The sequence below is a fragment of the Rhinatrema bivittatum genome, chromosome 3 (assembly GCF_901001135.1).
Source record: "Rhinatrema bivittatum chromosome 3, aRhiBiv1.1, whole genome shotgun sequence".
Taxonomy (NCBI): Eukaryota; Metazoa; Chordata; class Amphibia; order Gymnophiona; family Rhinatrematidae; genus Rhinatrema; species Rhinatrema bivittatum.
Genome location: NC_042617.1, coordinates 363,047,429 through 363,067,544, shown reverse-complemented (window position 1 = coordinate 363,067,544; position 20,116 = coordinate 363,047,429). Strand labels below are relative to the sequence as shown.

Sequence of the window (20,116 nt, the reverse complement as noted above, 5' to 3'; positions counted from 1 at the left end):
TGCCTGCAGACACAACCGCTGAAGGAGCCATGCTCTGCTAGCAAGGAAAAAACAGCCCAGTCTGGACCTACCAACTAAGATGGCCACAGATAGGGAAGCCAGGCCCCACCAGTGGGAGAAGAGTTGGCTAGATCTGCCAGGTAAAGGGTGGGGGGCATGAATGAGGGAAGGGAAAGGGATGTGGGGGTGGAGAAGGATGAGAGGGAGGGAATAAGGATGTGGTGAGTGAGGGGAAGGAAGGGAATTTAAGGAGCAGGGGAAGGGAGTGCACCATACATCTACCTACTTACCTCAGGGGCAGATTCAGGGGAAGGCAGTAATCAGTTAACTTCCAGATTTTTACCCTCCCACTTTGATTCCTCTTGAGCACATTTGTGCAATTGGACAAGTTAATACTTGGAGACCAGACCATCTTGGAAAATATTTGAAACTTTGTCATCATAGAAACATGCAGTTTCATTCAATTTAGTAATGACAACAGACTCTTTGAAGCAGTTTTCCCTGATTTAAAGATCAGGTTTTCATTATAATATCTGAGCATAGAATATAAAAGTTGAGTTGGGTGATCGCTTTTGGGATGGATGTTCTATCCAAATTTGACCTTGAAGTCTGTCATAGAATATATTACATATGTGTTATAGCAGTGGCAGTTGATACGTTGACCTGAATAGGCAAACTGTTTTTGTAGTGGGGGAACAGAGGACTGTGACCCCTTTCTGTATCTTTTTGTCCAGCAAGGAACCTCATTCTCTTTTATCCTTTTGTAGTCTCAGATTGTGCAGAAAAATGTCGATAGTCCTTATCATTCAGCTTGAACCAGCCTATAGGAGTTACTGTGCATTGCCATGTTAAGGGTCTCAAGCTTGTCCTATGCAGGCAGTCAGAGAAGTCGTTGCCCTGCTGTGGATGTAAAACAGAGGTACAAGAAACACACGTTTAATGTTTTTGGACAGACTAATTTACTCTGGCTATCTAAATTGTTGGCACGCTGCAACAGCACCGACTGGGAGAGCATGAGCATTACATGAATACTGCTTTGAGTAAGGTTTTTAAAAATTCATAGTTTCTTGGCAGCAGAAGTGAAAAAGTTAAGATTGAGAATGACTTAGTTTGCATATAATGCCCAGCTACCACAGATATGTAACCTAATGTTCTGATGCTTTATCAGTATAAAGATAGTATCAATACTGGTAATCTTAATATGTCTAGAGTAGTGGTTCTCAAACTGGTCCTTGAGGGTGCCCTCCTAGCCAGTCATGTTTTAGGATATAAATGTGTGAGGTATTTGCATACACTTCATTCAGTTTATACAAATATGCATGTTAAGACAGTCTAAACACCTGATTGACTAGGATGTGGCCTGAGGGACCCACTAATCTGTAACAGAAGTAACTTGTCAGTTGTTCTGTTAATACATCCCCCCCCCCCCCCCCAAACATTGAAGGTGTTAAGCATCCAATGTGTGATTAATCAGGAGTTAATACTTAATTCTTGATTTAAAATGCCCATTATGACAGATTTTTATCCCAGAGAGAGATACTCAGGCCAGGGCCTACATTTTAAATTGTATATAAAGCTTCATCAGCAATGAAAATATTATTTATTTATTTATTTATTTAAAATATTTCTATACTGGCCTTCATGAATGGGATTCATATCAGGCCGGTTTACATGGAACAGGGGAAAACCAAAAGTAAAAATAAAACCAAAGTAAACATAAATAAGAAAGGTCGAAAAATCAAAGTTACAATAAACAGGGGTATTGAACTTGGGAGCTAGTGTAGCTAGGAATAAGTGAAGTAGGAGTAAGAGCGAAAGAGATTAACTAGGTAATTATCATATAATATGTTATGAAAGTAATAGACATTCAGTTCATTGATCTGGGTATGACGAGTGAATTTGAGTTAAGGGAAGGCTTGGAGGAAAAGCCACGTCTTAAGTTTCCTTCGGAAGGTGTGGAGGCAGGGTTCCAGTCTTAGATCAGTCGGTAGTTTGTTCCAGAGGACTGGTCCTGCTGTAGAGAAGGAATGTTCTTTGGTGGTTGTTAGCCGGGTGGATTTGGTAGGTGGGACTTGGAGCATTCCTTTATATGCCTCTCTGATGGGCCTGTCTGAGGCATGGAGTTTGAGTGGGGTCTGTAGGTCTAGGGTGAGTTGTTTGTGAATGGTTTTGTGTATTATGGTGAGTGCTTTATGTTGAATTCTGTATTTTATTGGCAGCCAGTGTAGGTTACGGAGGATAGGGGTAATGTGGGCGCTTCGGTTAGTGTTAGTTAAGATTCTGGCTGCTACGTTCTGGAGCATTTGTAGCGGTTTTGTTGCTGAGATGGGGAGCCCCAGGAGCAATGCATTGCAGTAGTCCGTCTTTGAAAATAGTGTAGATTGAAGGACAGTTCTGAAGTCCTGCAAGTGGAGGAGAGGTTTAATTCTTTTCAACACTTGAAGCTTGTAGAAGCATTCTTTGGTGATATTATTGATTGATTTTTTTAGGTTCAGATGATTGTCTAGTATGACTCCTAAATCTCTTGTGTGAGAAATATGTGTGTCCGGGGAAGTAGAATCGGTGTTAGTCAAGTGTTCAGGGGAGATGAGCAGGATTTCTGTCTTGGATGCGTTGAGCACCAGGTTCAGGCTGGAGAGGAGACTTTTTATGGATTTCAAACAGTTTTCCCAGTAGTCGAGTGTTTTTGTCAGGGTTTCTTTTATGGGGATCAATATCTGAACGTCATCTGCATAGAGGTAGTATGTTAATTGTAGGTTAGTGAGTAGTTGGCAGAGGGGTAGTAAGTAGATATTGAAAAGGGTTGGAGATAATGATGAGCCTTGTGGAACGCCTAGCGTTGATTTATAACTTGGTGATTCTTTGTTGTTGACTCTCACCTTGTAGCTTCTGTTGTTGAGGAATGAGTTGAACCAATTGAGGGCAGGACCCGTGATTCCAATTTCTGAAAGACGATTTAGGAGGATGGCGTGGTTTACCGTATCAAATGCCGATGAGATATCTAGAAGGACCAGTAGGTATGCAAGCCCTTTGTCTAGTCCCATGAGGATGTGGTCTGATAGGGAGATGAGAAGGGTTTCTGTGCTGGCTGATTTTTGAAAACCATACTGTGCAGGGTAAAGAATTTTATTTTCCTCAAGGTAGTCAGAGAGTTGTGTGTTAACAACTTTCTCTGTGAGCTTCGCTAGAAACGGCAGGTTCAATATGGGTCTGAAATTGGCGAGTTCTTTTGTGTCTAGATTGGGTTTCTTCAGGAGGGGTTTGAGAGATGCTGTTTTTAGCTCGTCGGGGTAGATTCCTTGGGCTAGGGAGCAGTTTATGATATTGGTGAGTGATCTGGAGATGGTGCTGGGGATGAGAAGCAGAAGTTTTGTAGGGATGTGGTCTGTCGGATGGCTGGAGGGTTTCATTTTCTTGAGAACGGATTCTATCTCCATGGTGGTAGTAGGTTCGAAGGAGTCAAGGGTGTTTATGGGGTGATAGTTGGTGTTGGAGTTGAAAACTGGGGTTATTGTATTAGTGGGGAGAAGTGCCAATATGTTTGCAATTTTATCCTGAAAGAAGCGTGCAAGATCATTGGCTTTAGATTGAGCCTGTTCATCAGGGATGGTGGGGGCAGAGGGTTTTGTGAGTTGTGAAACAAAAGAAAACAGAGCCTTGGCATCATATTGTATATCATGGATTCTGTTTGCGTAGAATTCCTTTTTAGTCTGTAGCAGAGAGGTCTTGTAGAGATGGAGGAAGCGCTTGTAGTCTGATAGAGTTTTGGTGTTAGGGTTTTTACGCCATGTGCCGCCTTTATGTCTGAGGTCTAGCTTCATTTGTTTAAGTTCTGGGGAGAACCATGGTTGTTTCGTTTTTTGTGACCAATTGATGATTTTTGTCATTTTCGGGCATAGTTTGTTGGCAATTGTTTCCGTGATACTGCTCCAAGTGAAAAGCGCAGAGTTTGGGTTGGAGCAGTCCAAATTAGGGAGATCTTTAGTTAGCTGTTCGCTAAGAGTGTCAGAAGGGCATAATTTCCGGAAGTGAATGGTAGAGTGAGGCTGAGTTTTTGCAGGATTTATTTTGGTAGTAAGAGTAGTTGATATCAGGGAGTGGTCTGACCAGGGTACAGGGGTGCAGACTGGAGCATTCTTGTGAGACAGGTTTGAGTTGATGAATATGAGGTCCAGTGTGTGACCAGCTTTGTGGGTAGGTTTGTTGATTTGTTCAAAACCCATTGCTCTGAGAGTGGAGAGGAAGGTATCGCAGATAGGAGAGAGTGGTGAGGCATCGACATGGAGATTGAAATCCCCCAATATCATAGCCGGTAAGTCTGTATTTATGTATTTGGCAATCGTTTCTATGAGAGGGGAACCATTTTTTATATTAACATTTTTTGGCAATAATGGAAAGAACCTCATTCTGGTATTTTTGTAACTTTCTGAATCTTGCTGCTTGCCCTGCAGTCCAAGGTGGAAATGTGCAATGATGTAGCTCAGTATCTTTAATAAAAAGCCACTTATTGAGAACAGTTTTTGTATATTATTCATATTGTGAGTTATGCGTGTTTTAAGCATGTATATGTTGCAGTTTACTTTATGAAGTAGTGTGGATTCACTCACGTTTTCCTTTAGATATTCATTGTTGGGTAGTAGCAAAAAAGCGAAGAAAACTTATGAAGGTGTAGATTTGGAAAAGTGTTTTTTTTTGTTTTGTTTTTTTTCTTTCATAACTTCCAGGAGGAAGAGCATATACTTAAACATGAGAAGGAGATGGAACACTTCCTAGAGATGGAAATGCTGAAATCTGAAAAACAAGAAATTGCAGAAAACATTCAGAATCTGGACTGCGTTCATCAGGTTAGTAAAACCTGTTCCAGAGTTTTTCCATTAATATATCTAAGCTTACGTGGCAGGGTGTGGGTTTTGTTCATACCGAATTTGGAGGTGGTGGCCATGGAATAAGGAAGGAAAATATTTTTGTTCCCATTGATGCATTTTTCTAACAAGAAAAGTTCTTAAGCAGCCATCCAACTATTTTCTGTTACTATTTATATACCATCAACTACTGAGCAATATCTCACTCCCAGAGTTTAAATTCTCAATATTTCTGTAGTCCCCTTTCCCTGACTAAATCAAACCAAAGGTGGTGGTAGGGGGGATGGAGGTAGGTACCCCCATGTAATTGGACAGCCTTTGAAAAGGGTGGGGCAGGGGGAATTCCACACAATTGGGTCACCTTGACCCTTAATGCAGTCCTGCCACTAAATCCCACTTGTCTACTTGCACAATGCCAATGCGAAATATTTTCAAAACTCTTGGGCTAACTAAATAAACAGAGCTTCAGTCTCCTTCAGCTGAATTTTTAAGCCCTGTCATTTGCCAACATTTTTTTCCTCCTCTTCCTTTCAACTCTGCCCTTTCCCCAACCCTATCTTTGAATACTAGAGAAAAGTATTTAGTGTCTCCTTTCTTCCTTTTCTCCTGTTTTATAATCCCATTTCTGTGCCTTTTCCTTTTTGGACATACTTAAAGTTTTGTCACCTTGCTTTGTTGCCATTACTAGCTTTTTTACACTTCTGCTCTTACTTTTCTCCAGACTACATTCCTTCACGCATCTTTCCAGATATGTCATGTCCTTCCTGAGATCCCTTGCACCTTTTTTCAATGCCCATTTTTGTGCTCTTAAATTTGGGTTAGCCTTTTCCTTTTTGAAACCCATACTAGTCATTCCCTGTACGTACCCGGATCAGTCCAGACAGTGGGTTGAGCCTCCTTTCCAGCAGATGGAGACAGAGAAAAACTCGAAGGGTATCCTGTATCAGGACAGTGCACACCCTGCGTCCCTTCAGTATTTCTCTGTCTTCAGCAGATGAACGTAGCAGAACCTGCAGTTCCCATTATTCTACACTTTAGCTTCTTTTGAGGAAGAATTTCTTTCCCTCATCCCATTTCTCATTTTTTTTTCTCTCTCTCAGGATCAAGCAAGTATTTACAAAAAGAGAAAAAAGGAATTTCATTTTCTTAAGATTGAGAAGGGGTTTCAGCTCCCCATCTCTCCTAGCACTCGCTCTTTAGGTCCTATGGGGGTTCTTCCCCTTGACTTTGTCAGCCCAGGACCTTTTTTTCCCGGTGGCCCACTGCCTGGCTAGGGGTGAAACTGGTAGTCCAGTCCCTCCCCTGCTTGGACCCCTGAGAAGTGCCATGCCTCTGGTCCCTTACTTGCAAAGAGGTCTTACATTCCTCTGCTCCTTGTTTACTTAAATTATTAAAAAGGATGGCAGCAGCCCACGGAGGAAAGTGCGGTCTAAAAAGGTTTTACCTTTCTCCCGCTCCCAGCCAGGCACTACAGGAGTCTGCGCTGTTCGTGGCATTCGTTCTCCACCCCCATTCCCCCCTCGCTACCATGCTGCAATCACCATTCTGTGTCGCCTGCGGGGAGCCTGCCTTGCGACTCTCCTATGACGGTATCTACTCGCTGTGCTTCCACAGCGGGGAGGGGCCTTCTTCCGTGCCGGGGAGATCAGCTTCGCGAATAAGAGCAAGAAAGCGCGCTGGCAGGCCGGCCCTGTCCCTTCAAACCACTGGAACGGTGGCCATTTTAGATTCAGTCCTCGTGGCGGATCCTTTACAGGAAGAGGGCAGGAACTCTGATTTTCACCATTCCCCTCCAGATTTGAGCCCTGTGGACCCTCCCCTGCTAGTCCCTGACCATCAGCTGGATGTTCCACCTCCTCAGGGGCCCAGGAACACGCTCCCCAGCATTTTACCACAGATTTTGTACTTTTACTACATAAGGCCTATGTGGCTAGCTTGCAACAGGATCAGATTCTCCCAGACCCTCCACCACAGAAGATCTTGAGGGCTTCTGCCACGCAAGCACCCAAAACCCCCTGATCCTCAGGGGACAAATCAGGACTAATCAGGTGCGGACTGTTCAGGGGGACCCCAACCTTCCGAATCTGGCTTCTCAGCCTCTGGATCCTGACACAAATGCGGATTTGGTGAATTTGAATCCCCCGGTTGAGGGGGATGATCCACGGGTCCTACACCTCTTCCAGCATGAGGAATTGGATCCCCTGATCCCCTTTGTTTTATCTGAACTGGGGATAGATGCACCTCCAGAGGAAACCATGACTCCCCTGGGAACTAGCAACATCGACTCTGTCCTGGCGGGACTTAGGGCGCCTCCACATAGGTTCCCATTTCACCCCATGCTGATGCAGCTATTCCTCAAAGAATGGGAGTCACCTGATTCTGGCTTGCGGGTCGGCAGGGCAGTGGACAAGCTTTCACTACCAGACCAATGCCTGGAGCTGCTCAAGGTCCCTAAGGTAGGCTCTTTGGTTTCAGCTGTTACCAAAAGCACTACCATCCCAGTTGTGGGTGCAACCGTTTTGAAAGATCTTCAGGACAGCAAGCTTGAGGTTCACCTTAAAAGAATCTTCAAAGTGTTAGCATTGGGGGTCTGTGCGGCTGTCTATAGCAGCCTCATGCAGCGAGCAAGGCTTAGATGGCTCCAACAACTACTCAGCTCACAGAGGCTGAACAGGTGGAGCGTCTCGAGGCTGCAGTAGCTTACAGGGCTGATGCCCTCTATGATCTCCTCAGAGTCCTAGCCAGACCCATTGTATCTGCTGTTTCGGCTAGGCATCTCCTATGGCTGCGAAATTGGGCAGCGGACTCCTTGTCTAAGTCACAGCTTGGCAATCTCCCATTCAAGGGTAAGCTTCTATTCAGAGAAGACTTGGAACAGCTTATAAAATCTTTAGGGGAAAACAAGATTCATAAGCTTCCCGAGGATCGTTCAAAAACATCTAGATCCTTTTTCCCCCTCACGCCCTCTTTTCCGGGGGCAGCGCAGATACACCTACAATAGATCACGAGGAACTCCACAGAGAAACCAGTCGACAAGGTCTCAGTCATGGTCTCATTCCTTTCGTGGCTGTCAGCCCTTCAGAGATGGAAATCCTTAGAGTTCCTCAGAAAAGGCCACTCAATGAAATACGGCCAACCCATTCCTCCGTTCCACTTATCGGAGGCAGATTTCCTATTTATCACGGGGAATGGGTCAAAATTATTTCAGACCAATGGGTTCTGGACGTCATAGAGCATGGCTACACTTTGAAATTTGCTCGGCCTCTTCCGGCCCGGTACCTAATTTCTCCGTGCGGACTGCGAAAGCAACAACTGGTGCACCAGATGCTCGACAGGTTGCAGGATCTCGGAGCCATCACCCCTGTCCCTCCTGGGAAGCAGGGGTCAGGCCAATATTCCATTTACTTCGTTGTTCCCAAAAAGGACTGCTCCTTTCAACTAATTCTGGACCTCAAGAGTCAACAGAGCACTCAATGTCCCCCACTTCCGGATGGAAACCCTGCGGTCTGTCATTGCAGCAGTTCGCAGCGGCGAGTTCCTGGCCTCCCTGGACTTAACGGAGGCTTAGCTCCATATTCCAATATGCCTGGAACATCAGAAGTATCTTCGCTTCAAGATCCTGGGGCATAATTTACAGTTTTGCGCGCTCTTTTGGCCTAGCCACCGCCCCACGCACATTTATAAAGATAGTGGTGGCGGCCTCCCTCTAGCGGAAGGGAGTTCTGGTCCATCCCTATCTGGACAACTGGCTCATTCGGACGAAGTCAGAGTCTCTCTGCACATTGGTGGTCAACAAAGTATTGTCACTTCTCAATTCCCTAGGTTGGGTCTTCAATTTTTCCAAGAGCAATCTCAGACCTTCACAGGTTCTGGACTTCTTAGGAGCACGCTTCGACACTCGCACGGGCAAGATTTTTCTGCCCGAGGAACGGACGCTCAAGTTCATGGACCAAGTTAGACATCTGACGTCTCTCAGTTCCCACAGCCTGGGACTACTTACAGGTCCTGGGTTCTATGGCTTTGATTATAGATGTGGTCCCTTGGGCCTTCGCACACATGCGTCCATTGCAGAAAGCATTGCTATCCTGCTGGAAACAGATATCTGAGCAGCTTCAGACCCCGTTGCCACTCTCAGATGTGACCATCTCCAATCTTCAGTGGTGGCTGTCTCCCGAGCATCTGTTAAGGGGTGTGCCCTTGGAGACCCCTCAGTGGGTGATAGTGATGACAGACAACAGCCTCTTTGGCTGGGGAGTGGTTTGCCAGGCTCAGTCGACAGTCAGTAGTCCCCGAAGCAATCTTGTTGGCACATCAATCGCCTGGAAACTCAAGCAGTCCGCCTGGTGTTGAAGACTTTTCTGCCCTTGATCCGTCACAAGGCTGTGCAGGTCCTGTCCAACAATGCCACCACAGTATCCTATATCAATCGCCAGGGCGGAACCAGGAGTTGCCCGGTGACCTTTGAGGCAAGCAAGCTATTGGATTGGACAGAGTGTCATCTGGCCCGACTAGCAACCTCCCACATTGCAGGAGTGGAGAACATTCAGGCAGATGTCTTAAGTCATCAACACCTGGACCCCGGAGAGTGGGAATTGTCCGAAGCGATGGCCCTCCTCATACGCCGTTGGGGCACTCTTCACCTAGATCTAATGGCCACTTAGAGGAACGCGAAGGCCTCCCGATTCTTCAGTCGCAGGAGGGAGCACAGATCAGAAGGCGTAGATGCTCTTGTGCTACCCTGGCCTCGCCAGGTTCTCCTCTACGTGTTTCCACCATGGCCTCTGGTGGGAAAATTGCTCAGCAGAATAGAACTCCACAAGGGACCAGTCATTCTGGTCGCACTGGAATGGCCCAGAAGACCATGGCTCGAGGACCTGGTGAACCTCACGGCGGAGGGTCCTCTCCGTCTCGGGCACCTTCCAAATCTCCTATGGCAAGGTCCAGTATTTTTCGACCAGGCGGATCGCTTCTGTCTAGCAGCCTGGCTTTTGAATGGCAAAAAGTAAGGAAGAATGGCTATATGGAGGAGGTTATTTCCATGCTATTGCATGCCTGCAAGACCTCTCCTTCTCTCGCATATATCCGGGTTTGGAGAGTGTTTGACACATGGTGTGCAGATTTGGGAATCTCGGCGTGTAGGGCTTCAGTAGCCCAAGTTCTCTCCTTCCTTCAGAATGGACTCTCCAAAGGTTTCTTTCAACTCTCTGCGTGTCCAAGTCTCTGCCTTCGGGTCTCTCTGGTTGAGTTGATGGCCACGCCTTGTCAGCCCATCCAGATGTCATGCGTTTCCTCAAGGGGGCAACGCATTTAAACCTGCCGGTCCGGGCAACTTGTCCATCATGGAGTCTTAACTTAGTGCTTCTGTGCAGGCCACCCTTTGAACCTCTCAAGTGAGCCACGCTCAAAAGATTTGACTCTCAAGACAGTTTTTCTCATCTCTATTAGTTCAGCAAGGGGCTATCAGAGCTCCAAGCCTTGTCCTGTCGGGAGCCTTTTCTTCGCTTCTCCGACTCAGGGGGTCTCTCTCAAGATGGTGCCATCATTTTTGCCAAAGGTCGTCTCTTCTTTCCACGTAGACCAGTCAGTGGAACTACCTGCCTTTTCTTCAGAGGACCCTGAGGCACCTCACTGCAGAGATCTGTCAAATGTGTCCTACTGTGATACCTAGAAATCACAAACTAATTTCATGTCTCCGACCATCTGTTTGTCTTGTAGAGCGGATCCAACAGAGGGAATAAGGCATCCAAGGCTACCATAGCTCGCTGGCTAAAGGAAACAATTACTTCGGCTTATATTTGTCGGGGAAGGCCGGTTCCGGAAGGTCTAAAAGCCCATTCCCTCCAGTCACAGGCTACCTCCTGGGCGGAGAGTCTGTCTCCCCGCAAGAGATATGCAGAGCAGCTACTTGGAAGTCACTTCATACTTTTGCTCGACACTATTGTCTTGACATGCAGGCACCAGTTTTTGGTTCTTTTGGCAGATAGGTACTTTGAGCGGGACTTTCTGGGTCCCACCCTACATTTTATTTATTTATTTATTAAGGCTTTTATATACCGACTTTCTTGATACAAATCAAATCAATTCGGTTTACAATGAACTAAGCAGAATATACAATTAACCAATCAACAAGAGATACGGAGCATACAGTTACATTATAACAAGGAAGCCTTAACTTGGAGTAGGAAAATAAAGAGGGGGTGAACGGAGCAATAAATATATAAAGTGAAATAAAATAGAATAAATACTATATACAGAAGAGGGGGCAAGGGGCCAACCTCTCTTTAATGAATATTATGCATGAAAAATTTGGAGAGTTTTGTTTACAGAGATGTGTGGTGTACAGTTCTAGCTGTAAGGAAGCTTTGGTATATCCCACTGTCTGGACTGATCCGGGTACGTACAGGGAAAGGAAAATTGGTTCTTACCTGCTAATTTTCATTCCTGTAGTACCACGGATCAGTACAGATGCCCACCCTTACTATAGGTATTGGGGTTCTTCTTTTTCAGTCAGCTGCTCGAAGATAATATATTCAAAGGCATTGCTATTTTTTAGGGCACTGGAAGTATATAAGAGCGCTTACTCATCAAAATTTTCAGTAAAGTTTCTTGTTCCAGTTTAAGGATTTTTACACTTGCTTGATCCTGTTCCTAGTTCTCTTTATGGTTTACGGTTACTTTTTTTCTCTGCTTTGATACTGTTTATACTGAAGGGACACAGGGTGAGCACTGTCCTGATACAGGATACCCTTCGAGTTTTTCTCTGTCTCCATCTGCTGAAAGGAGGCTCAACCCACTGTCTGGACTGATCCGTGGTACTACAGGAATGAAAATTAGCAGGTAAGAACCAATTTCCTTTTTTTTCCCCCTAATATGAAATTTGTAGCCCTTACTATATATATTTTTACTCCCTGCCAGCACCTCCTTAAGATACTACCCCTTCCTTCTGTCACCATTCTATCAGTTGAGACTCTTTAAGTCTAAAACCCTGATCTTTGTGTAACCCATCCCCTCTTTGCTATTGTATTAAACTATATAGTCTGCTAGAACTGTGACCATCTATGTAAATATTAAACATTTTCCTATTTGTAAATACCAGGTCTAGTATTGTCTTCCTCCTTGGAAGTTTACCATTTTGTGAGCAGCACCACTTGAAAGGAATCTAGGATTTCTCTACTTCTGACAGATTCCATAGATGGGGAAACTCCAGTCCACATCTGGCAGATTAAACTTTTTCCCCAGAGGGCTCAATTAACCTGAGCCCTGCTAGGTTGTGAAGCATTTCCTGCCCCCCCCCCCCATGATGTCATCAATCAGGGCCCAAGGACCCGAAATAATCTGTGAGGCAGCAGCACGCAGCCACTGGCGCGCTGCCAAAGCTGCGTAACCCTTGTTGCAGGGTTGGGTTCTTTTTGGATCAGATTTTTCCTGAAGGTATATGGGCAGGATGAGGAAGACAATTTTTGACATCTTCTCCGGGTTGAGAGGCCCAATGGACTCGCATGTCTCGGAGGGTGAGTCAGTCTACAAGACATTCTATCCCTGATATTTCATTTTTTTCGGGGTCCTTAGAGTCCAAGCCAACAACCATTAACCCACACAGTTTTGAGTCCTCTTGAAGTTAATCCTCAGACTTTATCTAAAAACTCTGAACTAATGAGTGCTATTTCACAATCCAATATGGTAGGAACTACTGGGCAACAGGGAGCTTTAGTGGAGCCTGGTTCCCATTTGTTAGGAGTTACTTCTCAGCCTAGAAGTTTTGGCTCCGAGCTTCTTGATCCCCAGAATTTGACCCTAGCTGATATATGGATGGTGTGTATAAATATGGAGAAATCATTATCTTTCTCAATATCCCAGTTCGGTAAATTTTCTAGTGAAATTAAGAATACTCTGGAAGACCATGGAACATGTTTAAATAATTTAGAAGTTACCTCCAGATCTACAGCATCTCAAATTGCGTCTTTACAGTCATCTAGTACTTTCTTTATAAAGGGAGTTCAATGTTACAAAAACAATTGGAAAATTTGAAAAATGAGATCTGAATAAGGAATCTTCATTTTCTAAATTTCCCTGTGTCAAGGTTGTCTGCTACTGAATTGTTTAAAAAATATATATTGGTGAAGTATTTATTTCTTCAGTGAGAAATGGCTATTTAAAAAATGTATTATATTTCTCGGTTAAGGACTAGGTTGGAAGGATGGGAAAAGGAAATCGACATTTTGCAGGGGATAGGCCTAATTTGACCTCCTTTTCTCCTTTTTTGGAGGCTTCTATTGATGATATTCCCCCCAGGGCTATACTCTTGGTATCTTTTTTGCAGTGAACAGGACAAACATTTGGTGTTCCAGAAATATTTTAAAAATAGATGTTCTTTTTTTGTGTTCAAAAAATCCAAGTATTTCCTGATGTTTCTAGAAATACCCAATTGAGGAGGAAACAATTTTTGCTATTAAAACAGAGTTCTATCCCTGGGGCAGTATTTTTTTTTTTTTTTTTAAATTCACCTGCAAATGTCTGGCTATGTATCAAAAGAATAAGTTTATATTTCGAGATCCTACCCATCTTGACACACATTCCTTGTAGATAAGGAGACTTGATGTGTAGTAATAACATGAAATGTGTGACGTATATAAGGGGGTTTTTTTTGGGTGGGGGGAGGTTAAAAGTTAATTCTCTCCATTTGCTGTAATTGTTACAGATTTTTCTTTCGGTACCGTTTTAGGTTTTCTGGGTTTTTTGGGGGTTTTTTTGGCCTTCCATAAAATTTGGGGATTTGTCTATTGGAATATTATATTTGGTAAATATGGACAATGTGTTAATTATACTTCTGATTCCAATGTTTGTTTTAGGGATGTTATCAATGTATTTTGTTAAAATCCATTTAAATTTAAAAAAAAAAAAAAAATTCCCCCAGAAGTATCTTACCTTTTTAGCCTAATGACATTGATTACTTCTCTGTCCACACTTCTGTTTTCCTAGAGGTCTGTAGATCATTCCATGCTATTCCCTCCCCCATTTCCAAGAAGACACAGTAATGAATTTTTTTCCATATTCCTGCATTTAAATTGCTTTAACTTTTACAGTGCTACTTCTCCTCGTCATGTCTGTCCTTCTTGACCAGATTAAAGCCCAGTCTGACCATCTCCATTATGGGACTCATTGAACCATGTCTGATAGCAACTATATCTAGATCAGTCTCAGCCAGGGGGTTTGTAACTCTGGAATTTTATAACATAGATTCAGTATTTGTGCTCATAACCTACCAGATAATTTTCCTTGCTCTACAAGAGTGCTGATAAGGCCTCGGATTTGTTCCTGGTCTTCCCTTTCTTACAGAGAGCCTTTTGAGATTTTGTGTGTGGGGGAGTTTCCATGAATTTCATTTGTTCGTTGGGGGTGATAGTCTAATGAAATCAATTTTCATCCACCACCCACCTCATCTAATTTAAACTATCATTGTATGATCTGAATATCTCACCTAGAAATGTGTTCCACTGATAGACATAAGCCAATTTTACAGTATAGCTTTTTATTCTCTGCACAGCCTCATATAAACAAAACCCTCTTCATACAAATTCTTGAGCCATGCATTGAGGCTTTTGATGCAACACAACCTATCTTCACTCAAGATAATTAGGTAATACTTCAGAAAGTACACAGTCCTTGCCTACTTAACTTCCTCCCCCATTTTCTAGAATTCTTTTACTGCACAAACTGATGCCACCAGGTCATTGGTTCTCAAGTGTCTGCCATCAAATTCATGTTCCCTTTATTCTGATTCTTTTTGTAAACTCCTTTTCTCACAGGACAAGGAAGATAGTAGTCCTGACATATGGGTGACATCACAGGATTGAGCCCAATCACGGAATACTTTTGCAAAATTTCTAGAACTTTGACTGGCACCTACTGGGCATGCCCAGCATGGCACTAAACCTGCAGCCAGCAGGTGTCCCCCTTCAGTCTTCTTTTTTCCGTGCAGCAGTAGCCACACGGGTTAAGGAGCTCCACAGAGATTCCTGACAGGAATTTTCCTCACGGAATTACTAAAACCTTTCATACCCCACAGTGGTCCCTCTTTCGAATTTTTGACTCCGTGGTACTCCGGTAAGTTTTCACCCATTTTCGGTCTATTCCCGTCGAGTTTGCCCTCGCGGCCTACTGGCCGTTGGCCGCACCGCAGCTAAATTTTTCAAAGGCCATGGCATCTGGGTTCCGTCGGTGCCCGGACTGTACTCGCACCATGTCCATAACAGACCCTCATAAAGTCTGTATAATGTGTCTCGGGTGCGAGCATGATGTCCTGACTTGCACCAAATGTGCCTTAATGACACCAAAAGGTCGCAAGGCCAGAATGGAGAAAATGGAACTTCTCTTCCGTTCTCAAACCCTGACGCCATCTATTGTATTGATGTCGTCTGAACTGGCACCGTCCACTTCGCGCCAGTATCAGCCACCGGCCAGTGACCGTCCGGTGTCTACTACTTCTCGGCCTTCAACTACCTTTACTTCCCCTCAGGACCGAGGGGATCGTAGAGCAAAACATCAGCATAGACACCAGAAGTCTCGGACCATCGATGAAGGAAAATCATCGACCTCGCCATAGTTTGAGCCGCCATCGAAGAAACCCCATCCAGAAAAGGCATAGACTCTTTCTGCGACCAGGTCACCGAGGCAACCCTCACCCAGACGGGTATCTGGAGCCGCGACTCCGCCTTTAATGGTGGACCCTTGGCTATGCCTCTGCCGCCTTCTTCCCTTCCGGAGCCAGGGCTGCTTGCTCCAGGTCTCCGTGAAGAACTGGACCGGGTGGTTCAGGAGGCCATCAATAAGGTGATGCACAGACTCAAAGGTCCCCTGGCACTGAAATCGGTGCCGGTCACGGAACTGACCATCGATGCCATTTCAGCAGCATTGGCACCGCTGCTCTCAAAGATGGAAGCGCTTATAGCCGCTTTTCCACCGATGGATCCTGGGTCACCGATGGCTCTGGTGCCTTCCCCGCTTACCCTGTCATCGGGAGGAGAAACACCATTCCGCATTCCTCCATCGGGAGTCCTGCCGATGCGCCCATCAGCGCCACCGATCCATCCCTCGATGCCTGCACCAGTGCTCTCTGTCTTCATCGGTGCCTCCAGTACTTCCCTCAATGCCTTCAGAGCCTAGACCAGGACCTTCAGGAATACCATCGTCCCATCCTTCTCAGGTTCCTAGAGGGGCAGGTGCTGATCTATGACACCTGGGCTGACGACTCATCTCATGACACCGATTTACCATCGCCACCTTCTCCTACTGAAAGTAGGGAGCGTTTTCCTCCAGAGGACTTGCCCTTCATAAATTTTGTGAAGGAAATGTCTGAATTGGTTCCCTTCCAATTACAGACTGAGCAAGATGATAGGCACCAAATGATGGAGCTGTTACAATTCCTGGATGCTCCCAAGGAAATAACCTCCATCCCTATTCACCAGATCTTTTAGATCCTCTCAAAAAGAATTGGGAACACCCTGGTTCTGTAGCCCCAGTCAACCGAAAGGCAGATACCACTTACTTGGTACAGTCAGCCCCAGGGTTCCAGAAACCTCAGCTGGATCACCAATCTGTGGCTGTAGAATCTGCCCAAAAGAGGGCACGACGCTCAAAACCCCATTCTTCCTTCTCCCCAGGTAAGGAGCAGAAATTCCTGGATGCCATTGGCCGGCGTGTCTTCCAGTGTTCAATGCTCATCTCTCGGATCGCCTCTTACCAGCTCTGACCCAATATAATAGGGTCTTATTCAAGCAGATACAGGACTTTGCAGAGTCCCTGCTTCAGCAATTCCAGGAACAGCTTCAAACCCTGGTACACAAGGGTTTTGAGGCAGGGAAGCATGAAATAAGATCCTCTTATATCTTAGACACCGCTTCCAGGGTATCTGCAGCTGCTATTTCTGCAAGAAGATGGGCCTGGCTTAAGTCTTCGGACTTGCACCCTGAAGTACAAGACAGATTGTCTGATCTGCCCTGCATAGGAGACAATCTGTTTGAACAGATTCAATGGACGGTGGCGGAACTCAAGGAGCATCATGAGACCCTTCGCCAACTCTCTCTGATGCTTTCTGATTATTCTTCCAAACAGCCATTCAGGAAGGATAGTAAAAAGTCATTCTTCCGTGCAAAGAAGTCCTATCCACCACTGTCTAGAACTCGTTCCACGAGACCTTTCCAAAAGGTCCAGTCTCGTCAACCTCGGAAACAAAAGCCGCAAGCAGCTCCTCAGCCGGGCCCTGCTTCCGGCTTTTGACTCCTGCATAGAGAGCAGCAACCAGCTTCCACTGCCTCAGATACCAGTGGGAGGTCAGTTGTGCCATTTCCACAACAGGTGGCACACAACCTCAGACCAATGGGTCCTTGCCATAATCTCTCAGGGTTATCACCTGAACTTTCTCTCCATCCCACCGGACTCCCCACCTCTGACGTGGGGAACATCTGACCACTCACCACTCCTGGAACAGGAAGTCTCCCTCCTCCTCCAGTCCAGAGCAATAGAACCAGTGCCCTATTCCCAACAAGGCCTAAGATTCTATTCCCGGTACTTTTAATCCCCAAAAAATCAGGCGGCGTTCGTCCAATTCTGGACCTACGTGCCCTCAAGTACCTCCACCGAGAAAAGTTCAAGATGGTAACCTTGGGTTCCTTTCATCCTCTTCTGCAAAGAGGAGACTGGCTCTGCTCTCTAGATCTCCAGGACACGTACACACACATTGCGATAACTCAATCTCATCGCAAATTTCTGAGATTTCTGGTAGGCCCCAAGCACTATCAGTACTGAGTGCTCCCATTCGGCCTGTCATCTGCACCACGAGTCTTCAAGTGCCTCGTAGTAGTATCAGAAGCCTTCCTCAGGACTCAAGGTGTTCACGTCTACCCCTATCTAGACGATTGGTTGATCAGGGCTTCCACTCAGCAAACTGCTCTGTCGTCCCTACATCTTACCTTACACACTCTGATTTCGCTAGGATTTCTCGTCAACTACAAGAAGTCCTGCTTAGTTCCATCTCAAACTTTGTCCTTCATAAAGGCAGACTTGGACACCCTTCAAGCAAAGGCATTTCTGCCTCGACAGCGAGCTCTCACTCATTTCTCTCACACACCAGCTACAGTCTCAGCACCGCTCTACTGCACGCCACTTCCTCATCCTGCTGGGACACATGGCGTCCTCAGTACAGATTACCCCAATGGCCCGCTTGGCCATGAGTCATGCAGTTGACGCTAAGTTCACAATGGACTCAATCCGTCCAACCTCTATTGACTAGGGATGTGAATCGTGTGCCCGATCGTTTTAACGATCGGGTTCGGCTGGGTGGGTGGGGGGGGTGGAAATCTGATCCTTAGAGATGTGAATTGGGATCGGTTTCGATTCCAATTCACATCACTAATTTTTTTTTTTTTGTGAGGCCTGCGCCGATTTAAAAAAAACACAACACCCCGACCCATTAAAATGACCCCCCCCCCCCCAAAACTTTTTACACATACCTGGTAGTCCAGGGGGGCAATCTTTAAAGATGGCGCCGGCCATCCAGTGCTCCTACCATGTGACAGGGGCCGGCCAATGGCACGGATACCTTGTCACATGGTAAGGGCAAAGGGCCATCGGCGCCATCTTTGAGTGGCAGCCGATGGCCCGAGAACGGGAGATCACTCCCCGCACCCCCCCCCCCCTGGACCACCAGATAATTTTAAAAGGTTTTGCGGGGGGGTCGGGAGGGTGGGGGAGGCTAAGGGGGTCGGTTTAAAGGGTCGGGTGGGGTTTTTTTTATCGGGCCATCGGCACCATTTATATTAATGGCAGCCAAAATGGCGCTGATGGCCCGAGAGCGGGAGATCGCACCTGGGACACCCCCTTCCCCCCCCCCCCCCCGGACCACCAGGTAATTTAACATTTTGGGGGGGTTCGGGAGGGTGGGGGAGGGTAAGGGATTGGTTTTAAAGGGTCGGGGTGGGTTTAGGGGTTGTTTTGGTGTGCCGGTTTTCCCGCCCTCCCCCAAATAATTCCCGTGCCCGATTTAACGATTTTTGACGATAAATCGGGGGAATTTGTATTGTATCGCGCACTCTAACGATTTTTGACGATTTAAAAATTATCTGATTTTTTTAAATCGTCAAAAAACAATTCACATCCCTACTATTGACCATTGTCCACATCACCGACCCACTTCGTCAGTCTCTAGCCTGGTGGAAAAATCAGATCAATCTCCTCCAAGGCCTACCCTTCCAGGCTCCAGACCCTCAAATAATTCTCACCACCGATGCTTCCAACCTTGGCTGGGGAGCTCATGTTGCCAATTTGCAGACACAAGGAGCTTGGTCTCCAGAGGAAGCCAAATACCAAATCAATTTCCTGGAGCTGCGAGCAATCAGATATGCTCTCAGGGTATTTCAAGATCACCTTTCCAACCAGGTCATCCTGATTCAGACGGACAACCAGGTGGCCATGTGGTACATCAAACAGGGAGGCAAGGGCTCCTTCCTTCTGTGTCAGGAAGCTGCACAGATATGGAAGGAAGCGCTCTCTCATTCGATGTATCTTAGGGCCACCTACTTGCTGGGAGTGGACAATGTGTTGGCAGACAAGCTGAGTCGCATCTTTCAACTGCATGAGTGGTCTCTCAACCCCTCAGTAGCAAACTCCATCTTCCAACAATGGGGATATCCTCAGATAGACCTCTTTGCTTCGCCTCAAAACTGCAAAGTAGAGAACTTCTGCTCTCTCATTCGCAGCAAACGCTCTCAGCCCAGAGACGCATTCTCCCTCTCGTGGGCAACCGGTCTACTTTATGCATTCCCTCCACTTCATCTTCTCTCGAAGACTCGTGAAGTTATGTCAGGACAAGGGAACCATGATCCTTATAGCACCTCACTGGCCACGCCAAGTGTGGTTTCCAATACTTCAGGATCTCTCCATTCGCAGGCACATTCCCTTGGGAAAGGACCCGCTTCTGATCACTCAAAACGACGGGTGCCTCCACCACCCCAATCTTCAAGCCTTGTCCCTGACGGCATGGATGTTGAAAGGTTAATCCTTCAGCCACTTAACCTTTCTGAACCAGTTTCCTGTGTCCTGATTGTTTCACGGAAGCCTTCCACGAGAAAATCTTACTCTTATAAATGGAACGGTTTACGTCATGGTGCTCTTCTCAGTCCTTTGACCCCCTTTACCTGTCCTATCGTGAAGTTTTTGGACTATCTCTGGCACTTATCAGAGTCAGGTCTAAAAACTTC

The 20,116-nt window shown here is 45.8% G+C and overlaps 1 protein-coding gene across 15 annotated transcripts in view; it reads left to right on the top strand.

The window, feature by feature from the left end:
* LOC115087836 overlaps positions 1–20,116 on the top strand; it is a 251,264-nt gene that overhangs the window by 109,275 nt on the left and 121,873 nt on the right. For all 15 annotated transcript variants that reach the window (XR_003855628.1, XR_003855627.1, XR_003855626.1 and 12 more), the window contains one exon: positions 4,725–4,844. Coding sequence is in view for 12 of the 15 variants with exons in the window: in XM_029595454.1 (XP_029451314.1) it covers positions 4,725–4,844 (120 nt within the window). In the remaining 3 variants the exon portion in view is untranslated. The remainder of the gene's footprint in view (positions 1–4,724; positions 4,845–20,116) is intronic.